At 34.4% G+C, this 20,033-nt stretch overlaps 3 protein-coding genes across 4 annotated transcripts; 1 reads left to right on the plus strand and 2 right to left on the minus strand.

Moving 5' to 3' along the window:
- Positions 1-132: 132 nt before the first annotated feature.
- Positions 133-5,538, minus strand: rump (heterogeneous nuclear ribonucleoprotein rumpelstiltskin). Of its 2 annotated transcripts, XR_013260495.1 has the most exons (13): positions 5,444-5,536; positions 4,713-4,908; positions 4,481-4,643; positions 4,330-4,399; positions 4,078-4,216; positions 3,849-3,995; positions 3,396-3,767; positions 3,262-3,328; positions 2,890-3,140; positions 2,679-2,814; positions 2,419-2,569; positions 521-640; positions 133-439 (listed from the first exon to the last, which is right to left on the minus strand). XR_013260495.1 is itself a non-coding variant. In XM_077429177.1 (11 exons), the coding sequence occupies exons 2-11, from the start codon at positions 4,896-4,898 to the stop codon at positions 2,514-2,516; spliced, it is 1,587 nt and encodes a 528-aa protein (XP_077285303.1). In that variant the 5' UTR covers positions 4,899-4,908; positions 5,444-5,538; the 3' UTR covers positions 1,847-2,513. The 2 variants fall into 2 exon arrangements, 1 of the variants encoding a protein (XP_077285303.1); XM_077429177.1 differs by lacking the exons at positions 133-439; positions 521-640 and having other exon boundaries at positions 1,847-2,569; positions 5,444-5,538.
- Positions 5,539-7,501: 1,963 nt separating this feature from the next.
- Positions 7,502-17,314, plus strand: IntS3 (integrator complex subunit 3). Its single transcript, XM_077429176.1, has 5 exons — positions 7,502-7,735; positions 11,943-14,582; positions 14,783-14,908; positions 15,284-15,418; positions 15,510-17,314. Exons 1-5 carry the CDS (start codon positions 7,613-7,615, stop codon positions 15,573-15,575), a joined length of 3,090 nt encoding a protein of 1,029 aa, XP_077285302.1. The 5' UTR covers positions 7,502-7,612; the 3' UTR covers positions 15,576-17,314.
- LOC143910621 (uncharacterized) lies at positions 16,603-19,340 on the minus strand. Its single transcript, XM_077429178.1, has 7 exons — positions 19,161-19,340; positions 18,559-18,780; positions 18,333-18,486; positions 18,160-18,260; positions 17,974-18,094; positions 17,779-17,872; positions 16,603-17,701 (listed from the first exon to the last, which is right to left on the minus strand). Exons 1-7 carry the CDS (start codon positions 19,182-19,184, stop codon positions 17,695-17,697), a joined length of 723 nt encoding a protein of 240 aa, XP_077285304.1. The 5' UTR covers positions 19,185-19,340; the 3' UTR covers positions 16,603-17,694.
- Between the last annotated feature and the right edge of the window lie 693 nt (positions 19,341-20,033).

The following is a 20,033-nucleotide window of genomic DNA, read 5'->3' on the forward strand; positions in this document are numbered from 1 at the left end:
TACTGTAGAACTGTTTTATCTAGTAGTTTCTAATAGATAAATTTAACTATTCAAAGCCTTCAGCGAAATTGGTTTTTCTTACAAAATTATCGGCAAATCGCACTATCGCACAGTTAAATGAATAAAAAGGAGTTGAAAAAACAAACAAACTTTTATTGATGGTTTTATACAAATAAGTTAGGTTTAAAGACGTATACATATATTTCATCTAATTGTACATATGTATGTATGTACATTCAAGTTGAATATAAAAATATATATATATATATATATATATATATATATATATATATATATAAATATATAAATATATACATATATAATGTACAATAGATATTAAATTACACATAAATATTGTATTTTCTTAAGTTAGTGGATCAATCCAATTGGTTTGTATTGCAAAACGTTGCTTCACCTTCGAATTATGCACCAAATGTACCTGAAATAATAATTGAAACAAGATTTATTTATGTTTACATATATTATACATATTTTCACCAAATTAAACTGTTACACTTGCTTCCCAAGCTTCATAAAGATGAACAATATTCTCCATTTCAAAGTGATTTTGACTTCAACATACATATCTATTAAGGTCCAATTCAATAGAATATTATTTTTCACCGTGACAATAGAGCACCTAAAAACATGAATGCTGAAATAATCTGCAAATGATTTATGTAAAAATTTAAAAAGCCAATAAATTGTTACACTTTTTCTTGCATACTGGAGAACATAATAACTCACGAATATTTGAATGTTATTGTAATAACGATTTCACAATGATGCAATTATTCAAAGGTTCAGTGAACAATGCTCACATGCATAGCAGATAATTACCAAGCAATGTAACATTTTTAATTATTATATACATTTTAATACAAACTGATACAAAACTGAATCGGGAATAAAAATAATGGTAATGAAACCAATTTTCATTTTAATTCAACGAAAATTCTAAAACCAAAAAATACATCAACGCAGTATAAACACAGTAATAGAATCCAATTTTTCAACACCTGACTACTGCGCTTACTACCCAAATATAAACTATGTAGGTCTCACAAGTTCAAATGACATAAGACTGTGTGAAGAGTATTCCAAATACCCAACGCGAGAATTCCTTTTCCTATGTAACATAAATATAGTGAAGTAATTGTCAACAGCTATTCTCCAAACATTACAGATGAATTATGATTTCCTGGTGAAGTTATTCCACTATCTCCAGAATATTGATAAAGAATTTTCGACAATAAAAGGACAAGCATCACAAAAGTGCCGATACTCCCAAGAACACGGTGAGAGTAATTTTATGAATAACAACTTACCGGAATCAAAAATTGAAATCTTGAAGGTCAAATTCAACGATAATTCCTGCGGATACGCTGCAACATTAAACCCTTCCAAAGTGGAGAATTTTCCCAAAAGAAAACTTTTCCCCGCTAAACATCTTGAATTACATCCAACGCAAAGAGCACCAACAATCCCAATAATGATTGAGAAGAAGCTGCAACCTCTGAATATGACTAATAGAATCCATCAATGTTAGAATAAAATTCACAAGTGCCCTGACAATGCTAGCTTCATTTTGAACCGGTCAAAATGAATCTTGAGATATCCAATGAAGATAAATTTACAAATCACAAACTCCATACACATGACTTCTGTTCAATATTTGAAGAAAATCAGAATTTTAATAACATTTATCAATACAAAATTAAATATATAATATAATACAATTCTATAAAAGCATAATTAAAGTACATTAATATGAAAATTTTATAATTATAGTTTCATAGAATAAACAGCAAAATATTAGCATTACTAATAGCAAATAAAACGATATTGAAGAATAATAAAATTTATTATTAAAATTTATCCGACGAATAACACTGACTTGTACAATAAATTCAAATTAATTATAGATTATAATGTATGTGCAAGCTACATTATTTTTTATTTTCAATTATCAGAATTGAGTCAAAGGGAATTTAAAAAACAAAAAAATAAAGTACATGAAAATATCTGCCAAATATATCCAAAATAATGAAAAAAAACGTCCTAAACCTCCAATAGAATCGGTAATCAAGCGATGGAAACGACGTTGCTCCATAGAGAACTCTTTCATCAAAAAAACCATTTCAGAAAATAATACAACATTAAACCAAATGGACAGATCATCCCCAGGACAACCTCAATTTGCAAACAGAATGCAAAAATCCACTCAAAGCGGAAAATGAACCACATAAATTCGTGTAATAACAATTTAAATTATCTGTACTACTAAACCCTTAATCGAATCCTAACACTACAAAATACATATTTAACTAAAAAGACAAAAAAAAACTTGAATCTTGTAAGTTAAAATAAATAAATAAACACATATTATGTGAATATTTAAGCATAATATGTAACTACCGTATTTATGCTACGTTTATGCGAAGTACATCAATATTTCCTCGAAAAGTATAAAATATTCAAGAACCATCTTCAAACTGTGATGTTGCAGTTTTTCAATAGTAGCACACGTTGATCGTTCTACCATCAATTCGAGTCCTGTCAAATAATTCTGTTATTTTTTTATTAAGAAAAATAATTAAACATTCTATAACTAAATATAAAGTATTTACGAAATAAAATTTAAAATGAATCTAGTAAAAAGCTCGTAAAAAGGATACTTATAGCACTGTTTGCTCCCCATTCTGACTGGAATTTGATGAGAGCTGTTTCTTTACCTGTTTTTTCAGCATATTTTATCTCACCAGCATCAGCAAACTTATCACGCAGCAATTGCCAAGTGGTAGTTGTCGGTAACTATAAAATATTCAAAGTGGATTTTACTGTTTATAATGACTAATAAAACAATGACTGAGAATATTTTGTACTGACATTGCTGATGTGAACAGTATCCATGGTCTTATTCTGACCACTGGACTGCATCATGTTAGGTTCTCGGTGATTATTTCCGAACATGTTGAGGTTGCGAGAGGACCCAGTACCCATATCCATAGATTGTTGACTTCCAAAAACGCTGGGTACTTGAGAGCGATTATTAGAACCCATGTTTGATTGAGGGAAGTTTGAAGACGAAATTGCCGAGGGGCGTGCAAATGCTGACATATTTCCATTTCCAACAAGTCCTGTTAGTTCATTTATTTGATTAACAATAAAACTGTCTTAGACAACTGAACTTCAACTTAAAAAACAACCTTGAAATTAAAATAAAAGTTATAAGATGGAAATAAAAAAAACATTTCATACCTCCTGGGATTCCCATGTTCGAGTTTCCTAAGCCAGAATTTCCACCCAATGCCAATTCACTTGATGCCTGTAATAAAACGATTATTTTAAATCATTATAATTCAATTTACAAAATATTAGCATTAATAAATAACCTGTTGAATAAGTTGATTTTGAAGAGATCCCAAATTGTTGAAGCCAAGTGCTTGTAATCCTAAATTGCCAGCAAGAGGTCCGGCGGCGATTGCAGCATTAGCAAGAACAGGATTGTTCATATTATTAAGAGATAAAGTAGATGTAGGAAGGGCACCTATAATTCCACTTCCAATCCCAATATTATTGTTTATCGCATTCTGGGGTAAGCTGCGAGCAACATCGCGTAACGGTTCTCCATTAGGACCCAGGCCATTACCTATGCCTTTAAGTCCGTCCGGAAGACGCAAGTCAACTTTATCTGTAGTTGCACGGTCCATTCTCACAGTAAGTTTGCGATCAAATAAAAATTGTTTATCAAACATCGAAATGGCCTGAAATACAACAGAGGTTAATGTGGTTAGTATTACATTAAATTTACATAAATACATATGTATGTGGAAATATTCATTCACCTGAACGGCTTCAACTGGATGATCAAATTCGATAACTGCAAATCCTCTACTATTGCCATCTTTATCGGTGCTCAAATCGATATTTCTCACTTTGCCAGCCATTTTAAAGACTTCTTTCAATTTATTTTTATCCACCTTATAATCCAACTATAATACGATATGAGTAGCTACATATATACATAGTTACATACATTGAAAAATAAACGGTATAATTTTAATTGACACTCACATTAGCAATAAATACTTTGTTGATCAAAGGACCGCGTACACCTATGGAGTCCAAAAAATGAATACTTAAGCCGAATGTGTCGAACTGATCATCAGATTCGAAATTTATTATTTCTCGACTTCTTTCGGTCCTCTTCATTCTAAAAACAAATGTTATCAATAAATAAATGTTTTAATTTACGATACTCATTCCAGCTTATTATATTGCAAAAATTGGATTGCATTGTATTTTCAAGCATATAGTATTAGCTACCTGTCATTGCGTTCCGAATTATCTTTATTTCCTGATTTTACGACATGGCCAAATTTATCACGTTCATCACCTAGAATAAAATTCATTAAAGTTACTATCGTATATTTCAAATACAAATTTTAATGCGTATAATGAAAAATAGGAGACATACCAAAGTCTTCTTTGATAACTAATTTTCTCCCTTGGATTGAAAATCGATGCATAACTTCCATGGCATTTTTTACAGACTCTGGATTAGTGAATTCTACGATGCCACATCCCCTAGGTTTATCGTTTTCATCATTAAATAATTCTACATAGGCTACATCGCCTACCTGAAAATTAAATGCGCAATTGAAAATCTGTTTTAAATTTTATACAAAAGTAATTCTATTCCATCTTACCTTATCACGGAATAGATCTTTAACTTCACTCCATCTGTAATCGTACGGGATGTTTGAGACGTAGATACGATTATCTTTCGACTTTCTTTCTCGTGATCGATCTTTCTTTCCACCATCAGAAAATCTTGATGGTCTGTCGCCTCTACGACTCTTGTCTCTATCACGTTGGGAAGGGTCTTCCTGCATATTTGACGATCTAAAACACGATTATAATTGATTTGCAACCGAAGACAAATTTATACGAAGATCTTCATACATATGTACATGGAAAAGTTTTTGAATATTTAATCAAAAAAATAAACAATTTTTGATGAAAAAATAAACAATTTTTGATGGCTACAAAGTCGTACAATAAACTTGTTATTTTTTATCACTGTTTATATTTTTATCTTAAGTGACATGAAACATTTTTATATGTATCTACGAAAACAAACATTTTTATTCTATTTACGTATTGGAATCTCGCCATATAAACAATACAAATCAAATACACTGGTCGATTATCTCCATTACAAATGACACAAAAAAGTCAATTATTTGGTGTGGTGTTCAATTAAGCCATTGCAAGTGTGGGGATTGTAGGACACGTCAATAGCTGGAGTAAATCTAACCTCAATTTGAACAAATAAGAGATATGGCAGTGATAAAAAGGTAAAAACACTACAGTCGGTAAAATAACACAGCTGGGATGTAGAATTAGATATTTAAGAAATAGTAGGAGTTTATTAAACCTATTTGGAACAGCAAAATATCAAATAAATGACGACAAACAGACGCCACCTATCTCCCGTCACCCGCGCCTCGTTACCAACATTATCAACTCTTCAGCTTTTTTCTAACCAAAGGGTACATACAGTCAATATTACGACCAAAACTCGATTGACGTCTGATATATGTTATCATTTGCTAAAGGATTATTGCGCAAATTGCGACCACGTGCACGACAATCGTTGCCACAAAAATCGCGAATACAGAATATCTGGCACTCGAGTTTTCGTTACTACAATATTTCGCCAGGTGTTCCGTGATCGAGATTTTAGTAACATCCGCAATATTGTTTTTTTGCGAAATAATCACCGAACCTTATCGTTTAGTCATTTTCTAGACATTTTTTGCTGATTTTATGAAGTGGAATGTATACGAGCAAATCAGATCCGTTCAAAAATTTACCGCGGTGATTCTACATTCGATTATTTAATCTAGTATAGAATCATCATGATAAAGATATTGTAGCACAATTTGCACGATCCCGAATTGAGGTCGGTGATCTTATCCACTTTCTCATAAAATCCAAGTCACACGATTGTATCATTGCATTCTTGTACAAGCATGCAGAGTCGACCTTGCCATTACAATTCGACTCGCTCTTCATAAACAACTCTCGAGTCCGTAGAAACCCCCGAGAGCATGATTTCATTAGTTATCATATAGCTACGCACTAAACAACATCGAGCCCCAAGAGCATGATCGTAACGAATACATTGACATAATACTTAATCCTGTTATTTATTCAATTTCCTATAAGTTTTCACTGGCTTATGCCTTGGGTTTCGCACACGCACGATGCGCCACTGCAAGTTTTAATTAGCTCCACTGACGATCAGTAAACAGGAAGACTACTATCGTGCGATAAGGTCTACGCATAAAGGTCTGTTCATACTTATCCAGCACGACCCGTATCCTGCAGGTGTCATGCAAGTGCGGATAGTATTCTTTGGTACATTCTATATGGACGCGCATGAATGTGTAAATGCGCATGCGTGAAGATGTACCAAAGAATACTATCCGCACTTGCATGATACCTGCAGGATGGGTTTGGTGCAAACGATCGAAAAGCGCCAGATAGATTGAACCACAGATTAACTGGATGGCTGCTTTAAACGCAATTCTCGACTTCACGAATGAAAAATTGCACATCAGATGACGAGTAACCTTTCGATGTGCACAGATACAATTATTAAAATGGTAATTATTAAAATTGAGTTGGATCTTTCTGGCGAGTTTTTAATAATTTAATAAGGAAAAATTCGGAACTAAAGTATCAGAAGCACAGAATGTATACAGGGTAGGTATGTCGGGTAGATTTCACTTAGTGTAAGTGCGAGCAGTGCGCACGCATAAGGTACACGTGTCGTTAATCCGTGGTTCAGTCTGTCTGGCGCTTTTCGATCGTTTGCACCGCATCACTGCAGGATACGGGTCGTGCTGGATAGGTATGAACAGACCTTTAAGCCTACTTGTTAAGGTCTGTTCATACCTAGTCAGCACGTACCGACTTCAGCAGGTATCCGGCCGTACGAAAAGTATTATTTGGTAATGTATAAGTAAGCAAATTTTGCCTTGCACTCCGCTAAAGTGCTGTGAACGTGACGTGACCGCGACGTGTAGGTAGATATGAATAGAAATGTAATAAAATAACATATTTGAAACGGAGTCGTGCAGTGCTGTTAAGTATGAACAGAGCTTTAGTTGTAACGATCGGTTACTTGAGTTGAAATTCCATAAGGCGCCGAAGTCGCTTCGTTCCCGAAATGACAATTTACATTTTGTCGGAACTAAATTTGGCCGAATTTTAGATACCGAGTGAATCATAGATTTCGAAGCGAAAAGTGAGGGGCGAAAACGGGGGCTTGGCACGTGAAGAACGGAGCATGGCCGCGATTCGTAGCGTCAGGAAGCGGCGGGGAAGCGGTTGTGTTGTGTGTGGTGTGTGTCCGTGTGTGGGTGACGTGCGTGTGGCGAGTCGGCGCTCGGCGCGCGCGTGTGGGTGGGTGCGCGAGTGTGTGAGTGTGAGTGGTTGAGTGAGTGTCAGTGGCGAGCGAGTGTCGAGCGCGGAGTGTGGAGCGGCGCAGTGGTGTTGAGCGTGCAGTCAGTCGGGGCGCGGCGGCGCGGCCGGTCGCATGGAGGGTCGCGCGGGCGGCGGAGGGGGCGGCGGCGGCGGGGGGGCGGGCGCGGCCTCGGCCTCGGCGGGTCCCCATCTCCTGCTGGCCACGGTCGTCGAGAACAAGGACGAGCTCGAAGAGGTAACGCCACACACCACACACCACACACCACACACCACACCACACCACACCACATCGCGCGTCGCATTCGCACGCACGCGCTCTCGCATAGCGCCCTCTCGCTCGCTCTCGCACACAGTGACGCGCGCCCCTCTCCCTCTCCCTCTCCCTCTCCCTTTCCCTCGTCGACCTCTCCTAACCCCCGTCTCCCCCCGCCCCGCCGCTCCACCGCCCCCCCCCCCTCCACTCCCCTCGCCCCGTTCCCCTCGCCCCCACGTGTGCCCCACTGACAGTTGCGGTCTTCGCGCTAATGTCGCCATTTTACTGTTTTCTCTTCAAAATATCGCAACATATGTATGCATATGATTATCGTCGTTGTGCCCCCCCCCCACTCCCCCCCCCACAACCCACTACCTGATAACACTCGATGCTGAATTATTTATACATCGATTTAAAATATGTACTCTTTTCAATTTTGACCATATTCTACGAAGGAAAAAATTAAATAGGACAACAGAAATAGTGGGAGGGATTCTTATTATTATTTTTTAAATTACACAATAAAATTAGCGAACGTTTACTATTCGACTGTGCTACTTCTAGGGGGCCGAACCGAATGCTGCGATTGTTATTTTTCCTATTATGTATGTAACTGACTGACTAACTGACCGACACATTTATATGCATCATTTTATTATTCATATTTAAATTGTCATTTAATTTTTTACTAGGTGGATGAATGAATTTGGGAAATATAAAATGCCTACAACGTTTCATATTTGTATTTGAAAGGGGCATAGCTTTTCTTCATTTCGAGAAATATTTTGTCAAACATTAAATATAATGTTTTGCGTTTGATAATGTTTAAAACTCGTCACCAACTTTATTATTGTTGTTTTTCACCAACCGAAAAAACGATTATTTTTCACCAAATGATCATAATAAACGAATTTTCCATCTTTGATCCAACCGCGCAAAATGGCAAGGTTTCAAAACGATCCAAAGACTAGGAAATTGAGCTTGATCGTTTGCAAAGTAAACCATAAGGAGCCTTGTAAAAATAATGTTGGCCTATAATACGTTTATTTTGCTTTTCCGAGATGGAGGATTCAAATTAAAATAAATAATAACAATTTGTGAAGTCAGTCTAATAAAAATTGTGTTTTGGAACTGAAAATTGGACTTCAGCTTCATTAGATATTAAATTAGAAGTAGTAAATAATCATTTATATTTAGGTCAAATACACATGTCCGGTATTAAAAAAGAAGAAACAAAGAGACATATGAAATAGGATGGAGTGCATTTGGACGAGTGAATGTTGTTTTTAAATAAAAAAATGCCACTGCCTGAAGAAAAAGATCTTCAATCAATGCGTTTTGCAAAGAGATTGAAATGGCAATGGGTGGACAACATTGCTAGAAGAATGGACTGAAGGTGGACAAAAGAAGTAATCTAGAGAGAATGCGAAAGGGTAAAAGGGAGACCGCAGGGAAGATGGGTAGGCGAAGTTAGGAAAATGTGTGGAGTGAGATGGATGAGAGTTGCGCAAAACAGAGACGAGTGGAAGCGTGTTGGGGAAGCCTTCGTCCAGCAGTGGATGGTGAGCGGCTGTAAATTATGATGATGATGATATGTACATATGTATGTCGTGGATTACAACTGTAATATTGTGTCCTTAGAATGAAAAGATTATAGCTCCACAGAATCTAAAGTTAAATTGTATGAATTGCAGATTTTCACCGAAACTTAAAGAAAATTATCACTAAATAATATTAAATATGTATATATGAACAACAAAGTGGGAATAAATAAGCTATAGACGAACCCATTCACAGAATAGTATTGTATTTTTTTATTTTATTTTTACGGTCAAGAAAAAATTGACCATTTTACATGTTGGAAATAGACAAAGAAAAAAAATATTAAAATGAAATATAAAAGAAAAATACACATACATTCATATACTACAAAATAAATTACATTGTATTAAAAAAATATTTAAATAGAATAGATTTCAAGTTGTATTTACTAACAATGAATAAATCGACCATGGAGATTTCGTTTCCAACTCTGTGCAGTCTCAACATAGCTGAGTTCAATGAGTAATTAGTGGTAAACCTGGGCATATCAAAAAGATGGTTACATCTAATTGATCTACCCGGCACATGGAAGCACACGAAACTCACCAAGTCAGAGCATTTAATAGTGCCATTAAGAAGACCACACAGAACTGAAATATCGTTAATTTTCCTTCTGTCATATAATTTTAGCAAATTAAGTTTCCTGTAAATAATAACATTACTGACATGATGATTATGGCTTTTAAAAAATTTAAATTTGATGAATCTAATGAACTTTATTTGCACTGACTCTATTATGTTAATTTGTTTCATTAAATAAGGAGACCAAATGGTAGAATTGTACTCTAATTGGTTTCTAACCAGAGTGGTGTATACAATTTTAATCGTATTTACATTTTTGAAGTGAGTACTATTTCTTATTAAGAAACCAAGTGTTTTGATGGCATTTTTTGTGATAAAATTTATATGAGAATTAAAAGTTAATTTGTCGTCAAAAATAATTCCTAGATCTTTAATCAGCGATGATGATAGTAATGATTCATTATTTATATGATAATTATAAATAATTTTGTTATTTGACCTACTGAACCTGACAACAGAACACTTCTTAATGTTTAAATATAATTTATTAAAAGAACACCAATCGTTTAATGAGTTTAAATTAGTTTGTAAAGTAGCACAATCGTTAGTGTCTTTTATACATTTAAATATTTTTAAATCGTCTGCAAATAAGAGCACTTTAACATCATTAAATATATTTATAATATCATTTATAAAAATATTGAATAGGACTGGTCCCATGTGAGATCCTTGGGGAACGCCACTAGTTGGATTAAAGGAGTAAGATTTAGAATGACCAATTTTAACTAATAATGATCTATTGGACAAATAGCTCCGAAACCAGTTTAGTAATACACCGCTGATTCCGATACTGTTTAGTTTATATAATAAAATCTCAATATCAACTTTGTCAAATGCTTTACTGAAATCAGTGTAAATTGAGTCAACTTGCAAATTAACAGATAAGGCACTAGCAATAAAATTTTCATATAATAATAAATTGGATAAGGTAGATCTACCAGAAGTAAAACCATGTTGTTGTGGAATAATGATGTTATTAATGAAAGGAATAAATTCATCTAATACTAAACTTTCAAAAAGTTTTGGAATAGTTGATAGTTGACAGATGGCTCTATAGTTCATTACATTATGTTTATCCCCATTTTTATGAAGAGGTATTAAATAGCCAAACTTCCAAGAATTGGGAAATATACCAGTGGAAATAGATTGATTAAAGAGATAAAAAAGAGGATAAATTAATACATTGGCACAATTCTTGATAAAAATTGGGGGTATATATTTAAATTTGTATACAGAAAATCTAGTCATAACAAACTTGTAAAAATTTATTAAATTGTTTCATTATCACGAATATTCTCTATGAAGAAAAATAAAATAGAGATTGCTGTTAATTATTTTTTTTGATGATCCTGCAAAAGTACATCCTTATAATGAAACTGAACACTAATTTTGTTCTGGGTCACAAAGATATTTCCTAATACTGAAAAATTCTTTATTCTTTATAACAGATTAAGACGCATTTTTATTTAGTTTTTTTTTTGTTAATTTGCATAAAATTTTGTGCTATAATAAATTAAATTACATTTACGGTGTCATGGACGTATCATTTTATATCAATCGTCACTTACCCGCTTTATATTTACGTATGGCTGCATATGCTGCACCAACAGCGAAAATAGTCAACAGTATTTTAGTTCATTCAGACTTCTGTAAAATAGTACAATAACTAGAAAACGTTCAAAACAAAGTAATAACCATCCTAATGGAAGATAATTGCTGACCCAAAATTATCTTTTGTAGTTGAAAAATGTATTTTAAGAAATATTACAAGAAAAAAAGTCGGTTGAATGTGAATTTATCTTATTTTTATTATTTTAATTTCGATTAATTAGCAGTAAAATTTGCTTTGTACTGGAATATTTGCCCAAAGACTTTCTATTTCAATACAAATGTAATTCACTTACACATATTTAAATGGTTAATTAAAATGTCTGTTTTAAATTTGTAAGTAAATTTTTATTTGTTTAAATAATGAAATTGAATGTTTGCATTTGTTGTTTTGCAGAGGTATGAGCGAGCTTTCAACTACCTCCAGGGACTTATATCAGGATTAGGGGAGAAGGAGGCTCACGACGCGCTCAATAACGCCGTATGCAAAGATAAGAATCACGAGGACGTATCGATGGGTCTATTGATGGGTATACTGACTGAACCTGTAAATGCTGCAAAATATTATAGAGATTTGACTTTAGTGTCAAGGGACGGCCTGTCATCGGTCTTGACAAATTTATCGACGCTGATTCTCGAACGCTATTTACGTTTTCACGATACTGCTAGAAGTCAATTACTATGGCTCGTTCGAGAGATGATAAGGAATGCTGTTAGTAATGTTGACAATATTTGTTGGAACTTAATGCGTTACGCTTCTGGTGGTGATATTACACCTAAGAATATTAACTTAATCGAATCTTTGTTAGATATATACATTGAAAATAAAATGTGGTTGGACAAAATTCCCCATTTGATATGTTCCATAGTGTATACGTATCTGCGACTTATAGAGGACCATAATATACCAGCGCTTTTGCCGCTGAGGCAAAAGGAAGTCAGTTTTGTGATTTCGTTAATTAGAGAACGATTTGCGGACATTTTAGTCTTAGGTAGAGACCTTGTTCGGTTATTGCAAAATGTCGCTCGTATCCCAGAGTTCAACGTTTTGTGGCAGGACATATTGATGAATCCGAAAACGCTCTCACCGGGCTTCACCAGCGTATTGCAATTGCTGGAGTTGAGGACGTCGAGGCGGTACTTACAATCCAGACTCACGCCAGACATGGAACGAAAACTAGTCTTCCTCACCGCGTCGGTAAGATTCGGAAATCACAAGCGCTATCAAGAATGGTTCCAACGACAGTATTTGGCGACACCAGAATCTCAATCGTTGCGCAGCGACATGATCAGGTTCATCGTCGGCGTCATACATCCCACGAATGAATTGCTCTGTTCAGATATCATACCACGTTGGGCGGTCATCGGCTGGTTGCTCACCACTTGCACTTCCAGTGTAGCGGCGTCTAATGCCAAACTTGCTCTATTCTACGATTGGCTCTTCTACAACCCTGAAAAAGATAATATTATGAATATCGAACCTGCCATACTCGTCATGCACCACTCAATGCGATCACACCCAGTTGTGACGGCTACTCTTTTAGATTTCTTGTGTAGAATTATACCTAATTTCTATCCGCAACATACAGAGAGGGTTCGATTGGGTATATTTAACTCTTTGCGACAAATCACTGAGAAGAGAGTGTTACCGAGTTTGTATCCTTTGTTTGATTCGCCTAAATTGGACAAGGAATTGAGAATCACTGTCAGGGAGACTTTTAAAGAATTTTGTGTCAACAATGATGCTGCCGGCTCTACTAGGTTGGACGATATGATGGGACCGAGCGCTCCTGACGATCCTGTATTTTCTGACGAAGAAGAGGAATCGCCTTTGGTCATACACACAGAAGAGGATACTGATGATGACGATTTACCGCTTTCGAAAGTACGTAAGAAAGAACGACGATCTGAAGAGGAGTTGACTGCTGGACTTCCACCAGAAGTAAAAACTGCTGTTGAAAAAGTTACGGCTGAAGGAATTTCAAGAGAAGAACAGGAGAAGGCTATTAAAGGATTAGTGGTTGCTGCTAGTTTAAATTCTTTAACATCCGATGGAATATCTGCACTCGCCGAATGGATGACGGTACTGCTGTTAGAAGCAGCAGCCACTCCGTTGCCTCCACATCCCGACATTCCTGCGCTGGCTCGTGCACCACCATCTCCACTATCACCCATATTTTCTTTCATAACCATCGGAAACAAAGAAGACGAAAATAAGAAGAAATTCGTTTTGGAACTATTAAAAGAAATCCACATACAAAATTCATTCCAAAGTATTGGCTTCTATCTGCTGTATTACCTTAAGTTTATTTATGTGTCCGAAATGGAGAAAATATCTGATCCAGAAAAAAAGAAAAATGTACCGTTTAGGAATGATCTTTACAGAGATTATTGTCAATTTATCGACGTCAAATTAGAAGCTTCTCTAGCAAACGATTTAAAAATGTGTCAAGAGTGCGATGTCAACATGCTATTATGGTTAATACCGGACGTGTTCCGAGAATTCAAAGAAGTGACACAGAACCACATACAGATTTTACACGTAGTGGTGTCTGCGATAGACGCGCGGCAACTCCAAGATCTCGTATGCCAAACACTACAAGGTAACCTGTTCATGTTCAAGCATGAGGACATAGTCGCCGTGTTGACGGCCAGCCTCACGTGGGAAACGTTCGAGCAGTACTGCCTCTGGCAATTGCTGACCGCACAGAGCATATCGATAGACGAAGTATTGCCGATTCTGCCCAAGTTGGAATTCAGCAGTCACGCCGAGGCGTTGACGTCGATATTGCTCATGCTGAAGCAGGAGAAGCCGACAGCTGAGGTGGTCAGGCAGCTGTTTTGCCGAGAAGCGATCGGCGAGGGCGACGCGTTCGTAACGTCGGCTCTCATGTACTGGTGTCAAGACCACGAGGAGAAATTAGCCGATCTTGTGTCGACTCTGCTGAGCACGCGTTACCCTGGAACTAGTCCTAATAAGCGAAAACGGCACGGTCGTTTCTCTATCCCTCTGCACGCGCCGCCGACAGCCAGTCAAGTAAGAACACATTTCATATTCGTATACAACAGTTTGACATATTCATTTCAGCATTAATATAACACGCAAAAGATACAAGTTCAACAGAATGTCCTTTTTTCTTTCTAGTGTTGGTTTATGACGTTTTGAAAGTGAATATTTGTGCGTGTTGTATCCAGTTTTTTGATTTAGAATTAAATTTGTTTTTGTTGTATTTTCAGGTACTGAGTCATTTAGAACAAATGAGGGTTTGCTGCTTTCGTCAGAATGACATGTCGTTTTACAACCTAGAATCTATGCAAAAAGCTTTGCAACAGGCTCAATCTCAAAGCAACGACGCAGTGAAGGTGCATATTGTATATTTATTAATTTCTTCTATTTTCTTTTTACCTTAAATTAAGCTAATCTCCATATGTAAATTTTATATTTTAATACTTTAAATGAAGCTTATCTCCATATATAAGTAGACTAATTTTGATTTTGTTAGATATTTTATCAATGGATAATCTTGAAAGATGATTTATTGTTTATAATGCTTTTGACCTAGATATGTACATACATATTCCCACTGATGGAGTATGATTTGTCATATTTTGCCTGGAAAATCACTTTATCTAATTGAAAACTTTAACTTTTGGCAATTTGCAGACACAATCAGATGCATTAGTTAAGTCCTATCAATCAAAATATGTCTAAATAATGTTATTTTTTAAATTTTGCAGAAGGAATTCAGTTCTTTGTTTGCATTGGCATCTGAAGAAGAACTGCCACTTTCTCGACGGGGTCGTAAAGGAGCTGCTCCACCCCCTCCACGACGGGTACAACAGACCAATCAGTCCTCTAATGATGATAGTGAGGTAAGCGAAAAGTATTATGTATTGATAAGGTTTAGCACATATGTAATCTTGTTAAGTTTCGAACTGAAATGTCTGATTTTGAAATTTGCAGGAAGAAGAAATCGTCAAACCGAAGCAGGTGAAGCGCCGAAAAAAAGCAGTGTCTGAAAGTGATTAACTTTGCCACTAGCATTGATAATTGTAACACCAAAGTGCACCTCTACACGTATTGTATAGTAAATTTTGTATAATTCCCGTAAAAGGAACATTCATTGATGGCTATTTTCGTTCCGGTGAATTGATTCAGATTTTGTTTTTCCATGTGAACCCAACGTGCATTTTACTAATAGATGACGCAAATTATTTGAAACCATCCCATCGACAGAATGTTTCGATTCCAACATAAAAATATTATTTGGTGTACAATTAGTGATTGATTACTAAAAATTTTAATTAAAAAGAAAATTGTATTTTCATTTGACACGATTTTGTAAATTATGATTCGGATTCACAAATCTATCTGTAAAAGTGCAATTATTCTAGATATAAATCACAGTATGGTGTAATACAATACATAAATGTTTGTGTCTCAGTATTACGTTATTGTATTATTTGTAAAATTTTATTTTTCACCGCCAGGATATATAATATGTTCATTTTGTATATATACATGTACACAAGGAATATTAAGAATGTTTCACTCAAAATTTTATGTTAAGGTATGAAATGAAAATGGGTTTGAGACCAAAAATTTTTGACGAGTCAACCAGATAAGAATTAATCATTTAAGACTCAACAAATTTAAGAGCGCTTTTATGGAAGACTGGTGTATTTTGTACAAGTTTATTAAATGTTTCATTTTGTAACGATGCATGAAGTAATGTATGATTTTTAATGCAACGTGTAATGGAAGACCCTAATTAAAAAAAAAATTGTAAAGGAATTGATGTAAATAATCAACAAAAAAATATTATTGCTTCCTTTTGTGTTGTTATTGAATTTTTATATCAATGAAATTTTGTTTACTGGCGTTTTCAAAGTACTACTGTGTATGTATTGTATATTTATGGAGTTGTTGAATTCTCTATTTTTCTTCTTTCCTATTGATTTGGTATATATGTGGAATGAATTAGGAAAATTCATGTGTTAATTTTCTTTAAATACATATACTTATTTTCTTCTTCTAATGTTAAAGATATTTTCGTACTGTGACAAATAATAGTATATTTACATTATCAATACAAAATTTATTTAAAATGTGATAAATAAATGTACACGAGGAAGTAGTTTTCAAATATCATATTAAAAACAGCTTAAAATACTTAGCTTGAATATGTACATATCTATATGTAGTTAAATAAAGGTAATTCTGTACAAAGTTTGTTTTTATCGAACAAATACATATTTTCAACCTGGAATATCACAAAAAAAATTTCTTTATTAATTAACAAGTGAATATATCAATTGCATACATTTTATATGCAAATTAAGGTTATAGGATTCACAACGACCATTAAGGATTTTAATTTCATTGATGGAATTTGTATTATTTTCGTTTTTAATTTCTAATATTTGTAGTACAATATTTAGACATTGACAAATACTTAGAAATTATTCTCAGTATAACTGTACTAGTATTTGATATATTTATATATATATTTTAATTCACCGATAAATCTTATTTGAAAATAAGAAAAAAAAATTTCAACCACAATAAAAAAAGTTTTTTATATTTTGCTTCAAAAATATATTGTTTACCAAATGATCAAATATCAAAAAATTTGTACTTTTTTTTCCCTCCGGTGAATGTTCATCGCAAATTTTTATTTTAGACTTGATTGTTAAACTATCGACATGTTTATTGGAAGCAATATATATTTTATACATTGTAAATATCTCAGGGATATGTAATTGTACATTAAAAAAATATAAACAAGAGAATAAAAGGATTGGTCTTTTTTTTTAAAACATTAATAATGCCCTTTTATATAATGTTTAGTCTCTATGATTATGGTTATTATTGAAATCTGCTGATTAGTAACACGAACCTTGATCTAAATAGCCATGTATGTATGTACATACATTGTACCTATAATACAATTCACTGGTATGAAAAAATTTGTATTGAACATTAGAAATGGGTACCGTTTCGCAGAGTGTGAACGAAGTATTAAATTTTGCATTACAGCATTCTAAATTTAAAATTAAATAATGCAATTCGTTGAAAATGACGAAGAAAATTCACAAGCGAGTATTATGAGTTTTATAAAATATTCCTTCTTTTTTCTAGGATGTTGTTAAAGTCTGAAAAATGAAAAAAAAAATATATTACAAGATTGAAAAAAAAAATAGTTTTAATAAATATAATATAAAAAACTAACAATTTTCCTTTTTTATATCGGTGTCGAGCTTGAGCTTTGGTATATTTATTACCAATTTTTTCAGGAATTTGATTTTCTTCTATTACATTATCTTCTGAAATTGATTTTCAAACAAATATGTAATCAAAAAAAATTGTATAAAATTAGCATAACTGTACCAGGACAATCTTGCAATTTATTTCTTTGCATACATACCTTCTTTATGCAGTTCTAAAGTTTTAGAATTCTGTTGCTCTTTTAAAGTCAAGTAAGCATAAGATGCTAACCAACCACAACCAGCTACCGTCATGGTAAACGCCACTTGAAGAAATGGGTTCTGAAATGAATATACAATTACAATGTTTGCCATTATAGCGATTACCTGTTGCCAAAATAGCTTACGGTTAGTGTCGGTTCTTCTGCAACTGTATAATCTAGTATTGTAAACACTACTCCAATGATTAGTCCAACGCAAGAAAACACCCACGGTAATCTATCTCTCGCTGAAAAATATGCCAAAACCTTAACACGGAAGACATTTAATTAAATGTACAACACTGTTGAATATAGCATACCCTCAGCTTCCTTCTTTTGAGCTATGCTGACGCGTATCATAGCTTCCATTATGTTAGTATCGTTGGGCAAGAGTTGACGAGCTGTTTCGTACGACTCGTATGCTTCATCGAGTAATCCAACTGCTGCTTCGACTTCGGCTTTCCTAAAATACCCCTAATGAAGAACTCTGTTTATTGAATTTCATTAGCGTATGTCTAATTTTTATCATTATTTAAATATTTTAACCTTTGCCCAAGAAGGATTGAGTCGAATAGTTTCATTGGCATCTTGGAGAGCGAGAGCATACTGTTTCAATCGGAGATACGTTAAAGAACGATTGCTATGCAACAGATCGTTATTTGGTTCAATTTTTATTGCATGCGTGTATAACAGAATGGCTTCTTTAAAATTACCATTCTTGACACATTCATTCCCCTTTTCTTTAAGCGAATTAGCGTCTAAATCGTTCTGAAAATATTTCAGTTAAAAATGTACAAGTTAAATATAATATATAAGTTATATATGTATGTACATATTGTTACCAGGTCCGACTTATAGATTGTATACTATTTTTAATTTTTATCGTCATTGACTTTATTAAACATAATTAAGTACCAAAAAATTCAAAATACATAGCGGAAGTAGTGTTTCATGTGTTTGTAGGGTAATATAATATTTTGACAATTTATCGGTTAGGTATGCAATCATGTTAAATAATGAAGTTTTGTCTTCAAATATTAACTGAGTATACAAATTTCATTACACATGTGGTTTTTGAGAAATTATCTCTAATGTTTACAATGTAAATATCGATTGTTGGCAATGTGATTGTTTTAATGAAATCTCACCTCTGGATCGATAGACGTCTCCATAATGTCACGTAATATCTAATTTAAATGTAAGATCAATAAAAATCGCGTATGTATGGTGTCCTCGGGAAGCCTTATCAAATGAAATACATCTCAATCGTCACAGCCGGCGACTGTCACTTCATATTTTGCTCGTTCGACATAATTCAATCTAAAAGTGGTCTTTTGCAACCATGTCCGCGTCACGTACAAACTTGCACAAATTTCAGAAATTCAAGTCGATGCCACCGCAATACTCTTGAATTTATACACGGGCGTGTCTTTTTTTGATTTCTATCAAAGTATAGAACAGCTGAAGAACATATATTCGGATTGAACTTAAAATATCAGCTGATTGTCAAATGTCTTCACGGGTCGGTGATCATTGGTCACAAAGCGCTCTAACAAAAGTCACTAAAATATCTATAACGGAACATCTGGCAGCCGAAAAGTCCATCATACTAACGATAACTATCATACTAATGAAAATTCGAGTGCCAAATATTCCGCTTTCGCGGTTTTCATAGCAAAAATTGTCTTTGTGACCATCGCAATTTGACAAATAATCCAATTACCGTCTTCACGCATTCTCTATAATAATATCAGCGTGGGTATACGTTTAATATCGGTCTCCGTGACGGGCCGGAAAGTGAAATTACCGAAAATGCAAATATCGGAAGGCAAAGATCGAAAATCGAAAGATCAAAAAAAAAGGGTGCATGGTAAACGGTACATACTCACTTAATTTGCGCGAGCAGGATACAACAGGAACAAGAGGAACAGGCTTTTCCTCCCGTATTCTGCGCGCGCAGATTAATACTGGAGGAAAAGCCTGTTCCTCTTGTTCCTGTTGTATCCTGCTCGCGCAAATTA

The sequence above is a fragment of the Arctopsyche grandis genome, chromosome 4 (genome assembly GCF_051622035.1).
Source record: "Arctopsyche grandis isolate Sample6627 chromosome 4, ASM5162203v2, whole genome shotgun sequence".
In the NCBI taxonomy this organism is placed as follows: domain Eukaryota; kingdom Metazoa; phylum Arthropoda; class Insecta; order Trichoptera; family Hydropsychidae; genus Arctopsyche; species Arctopsyche grandis.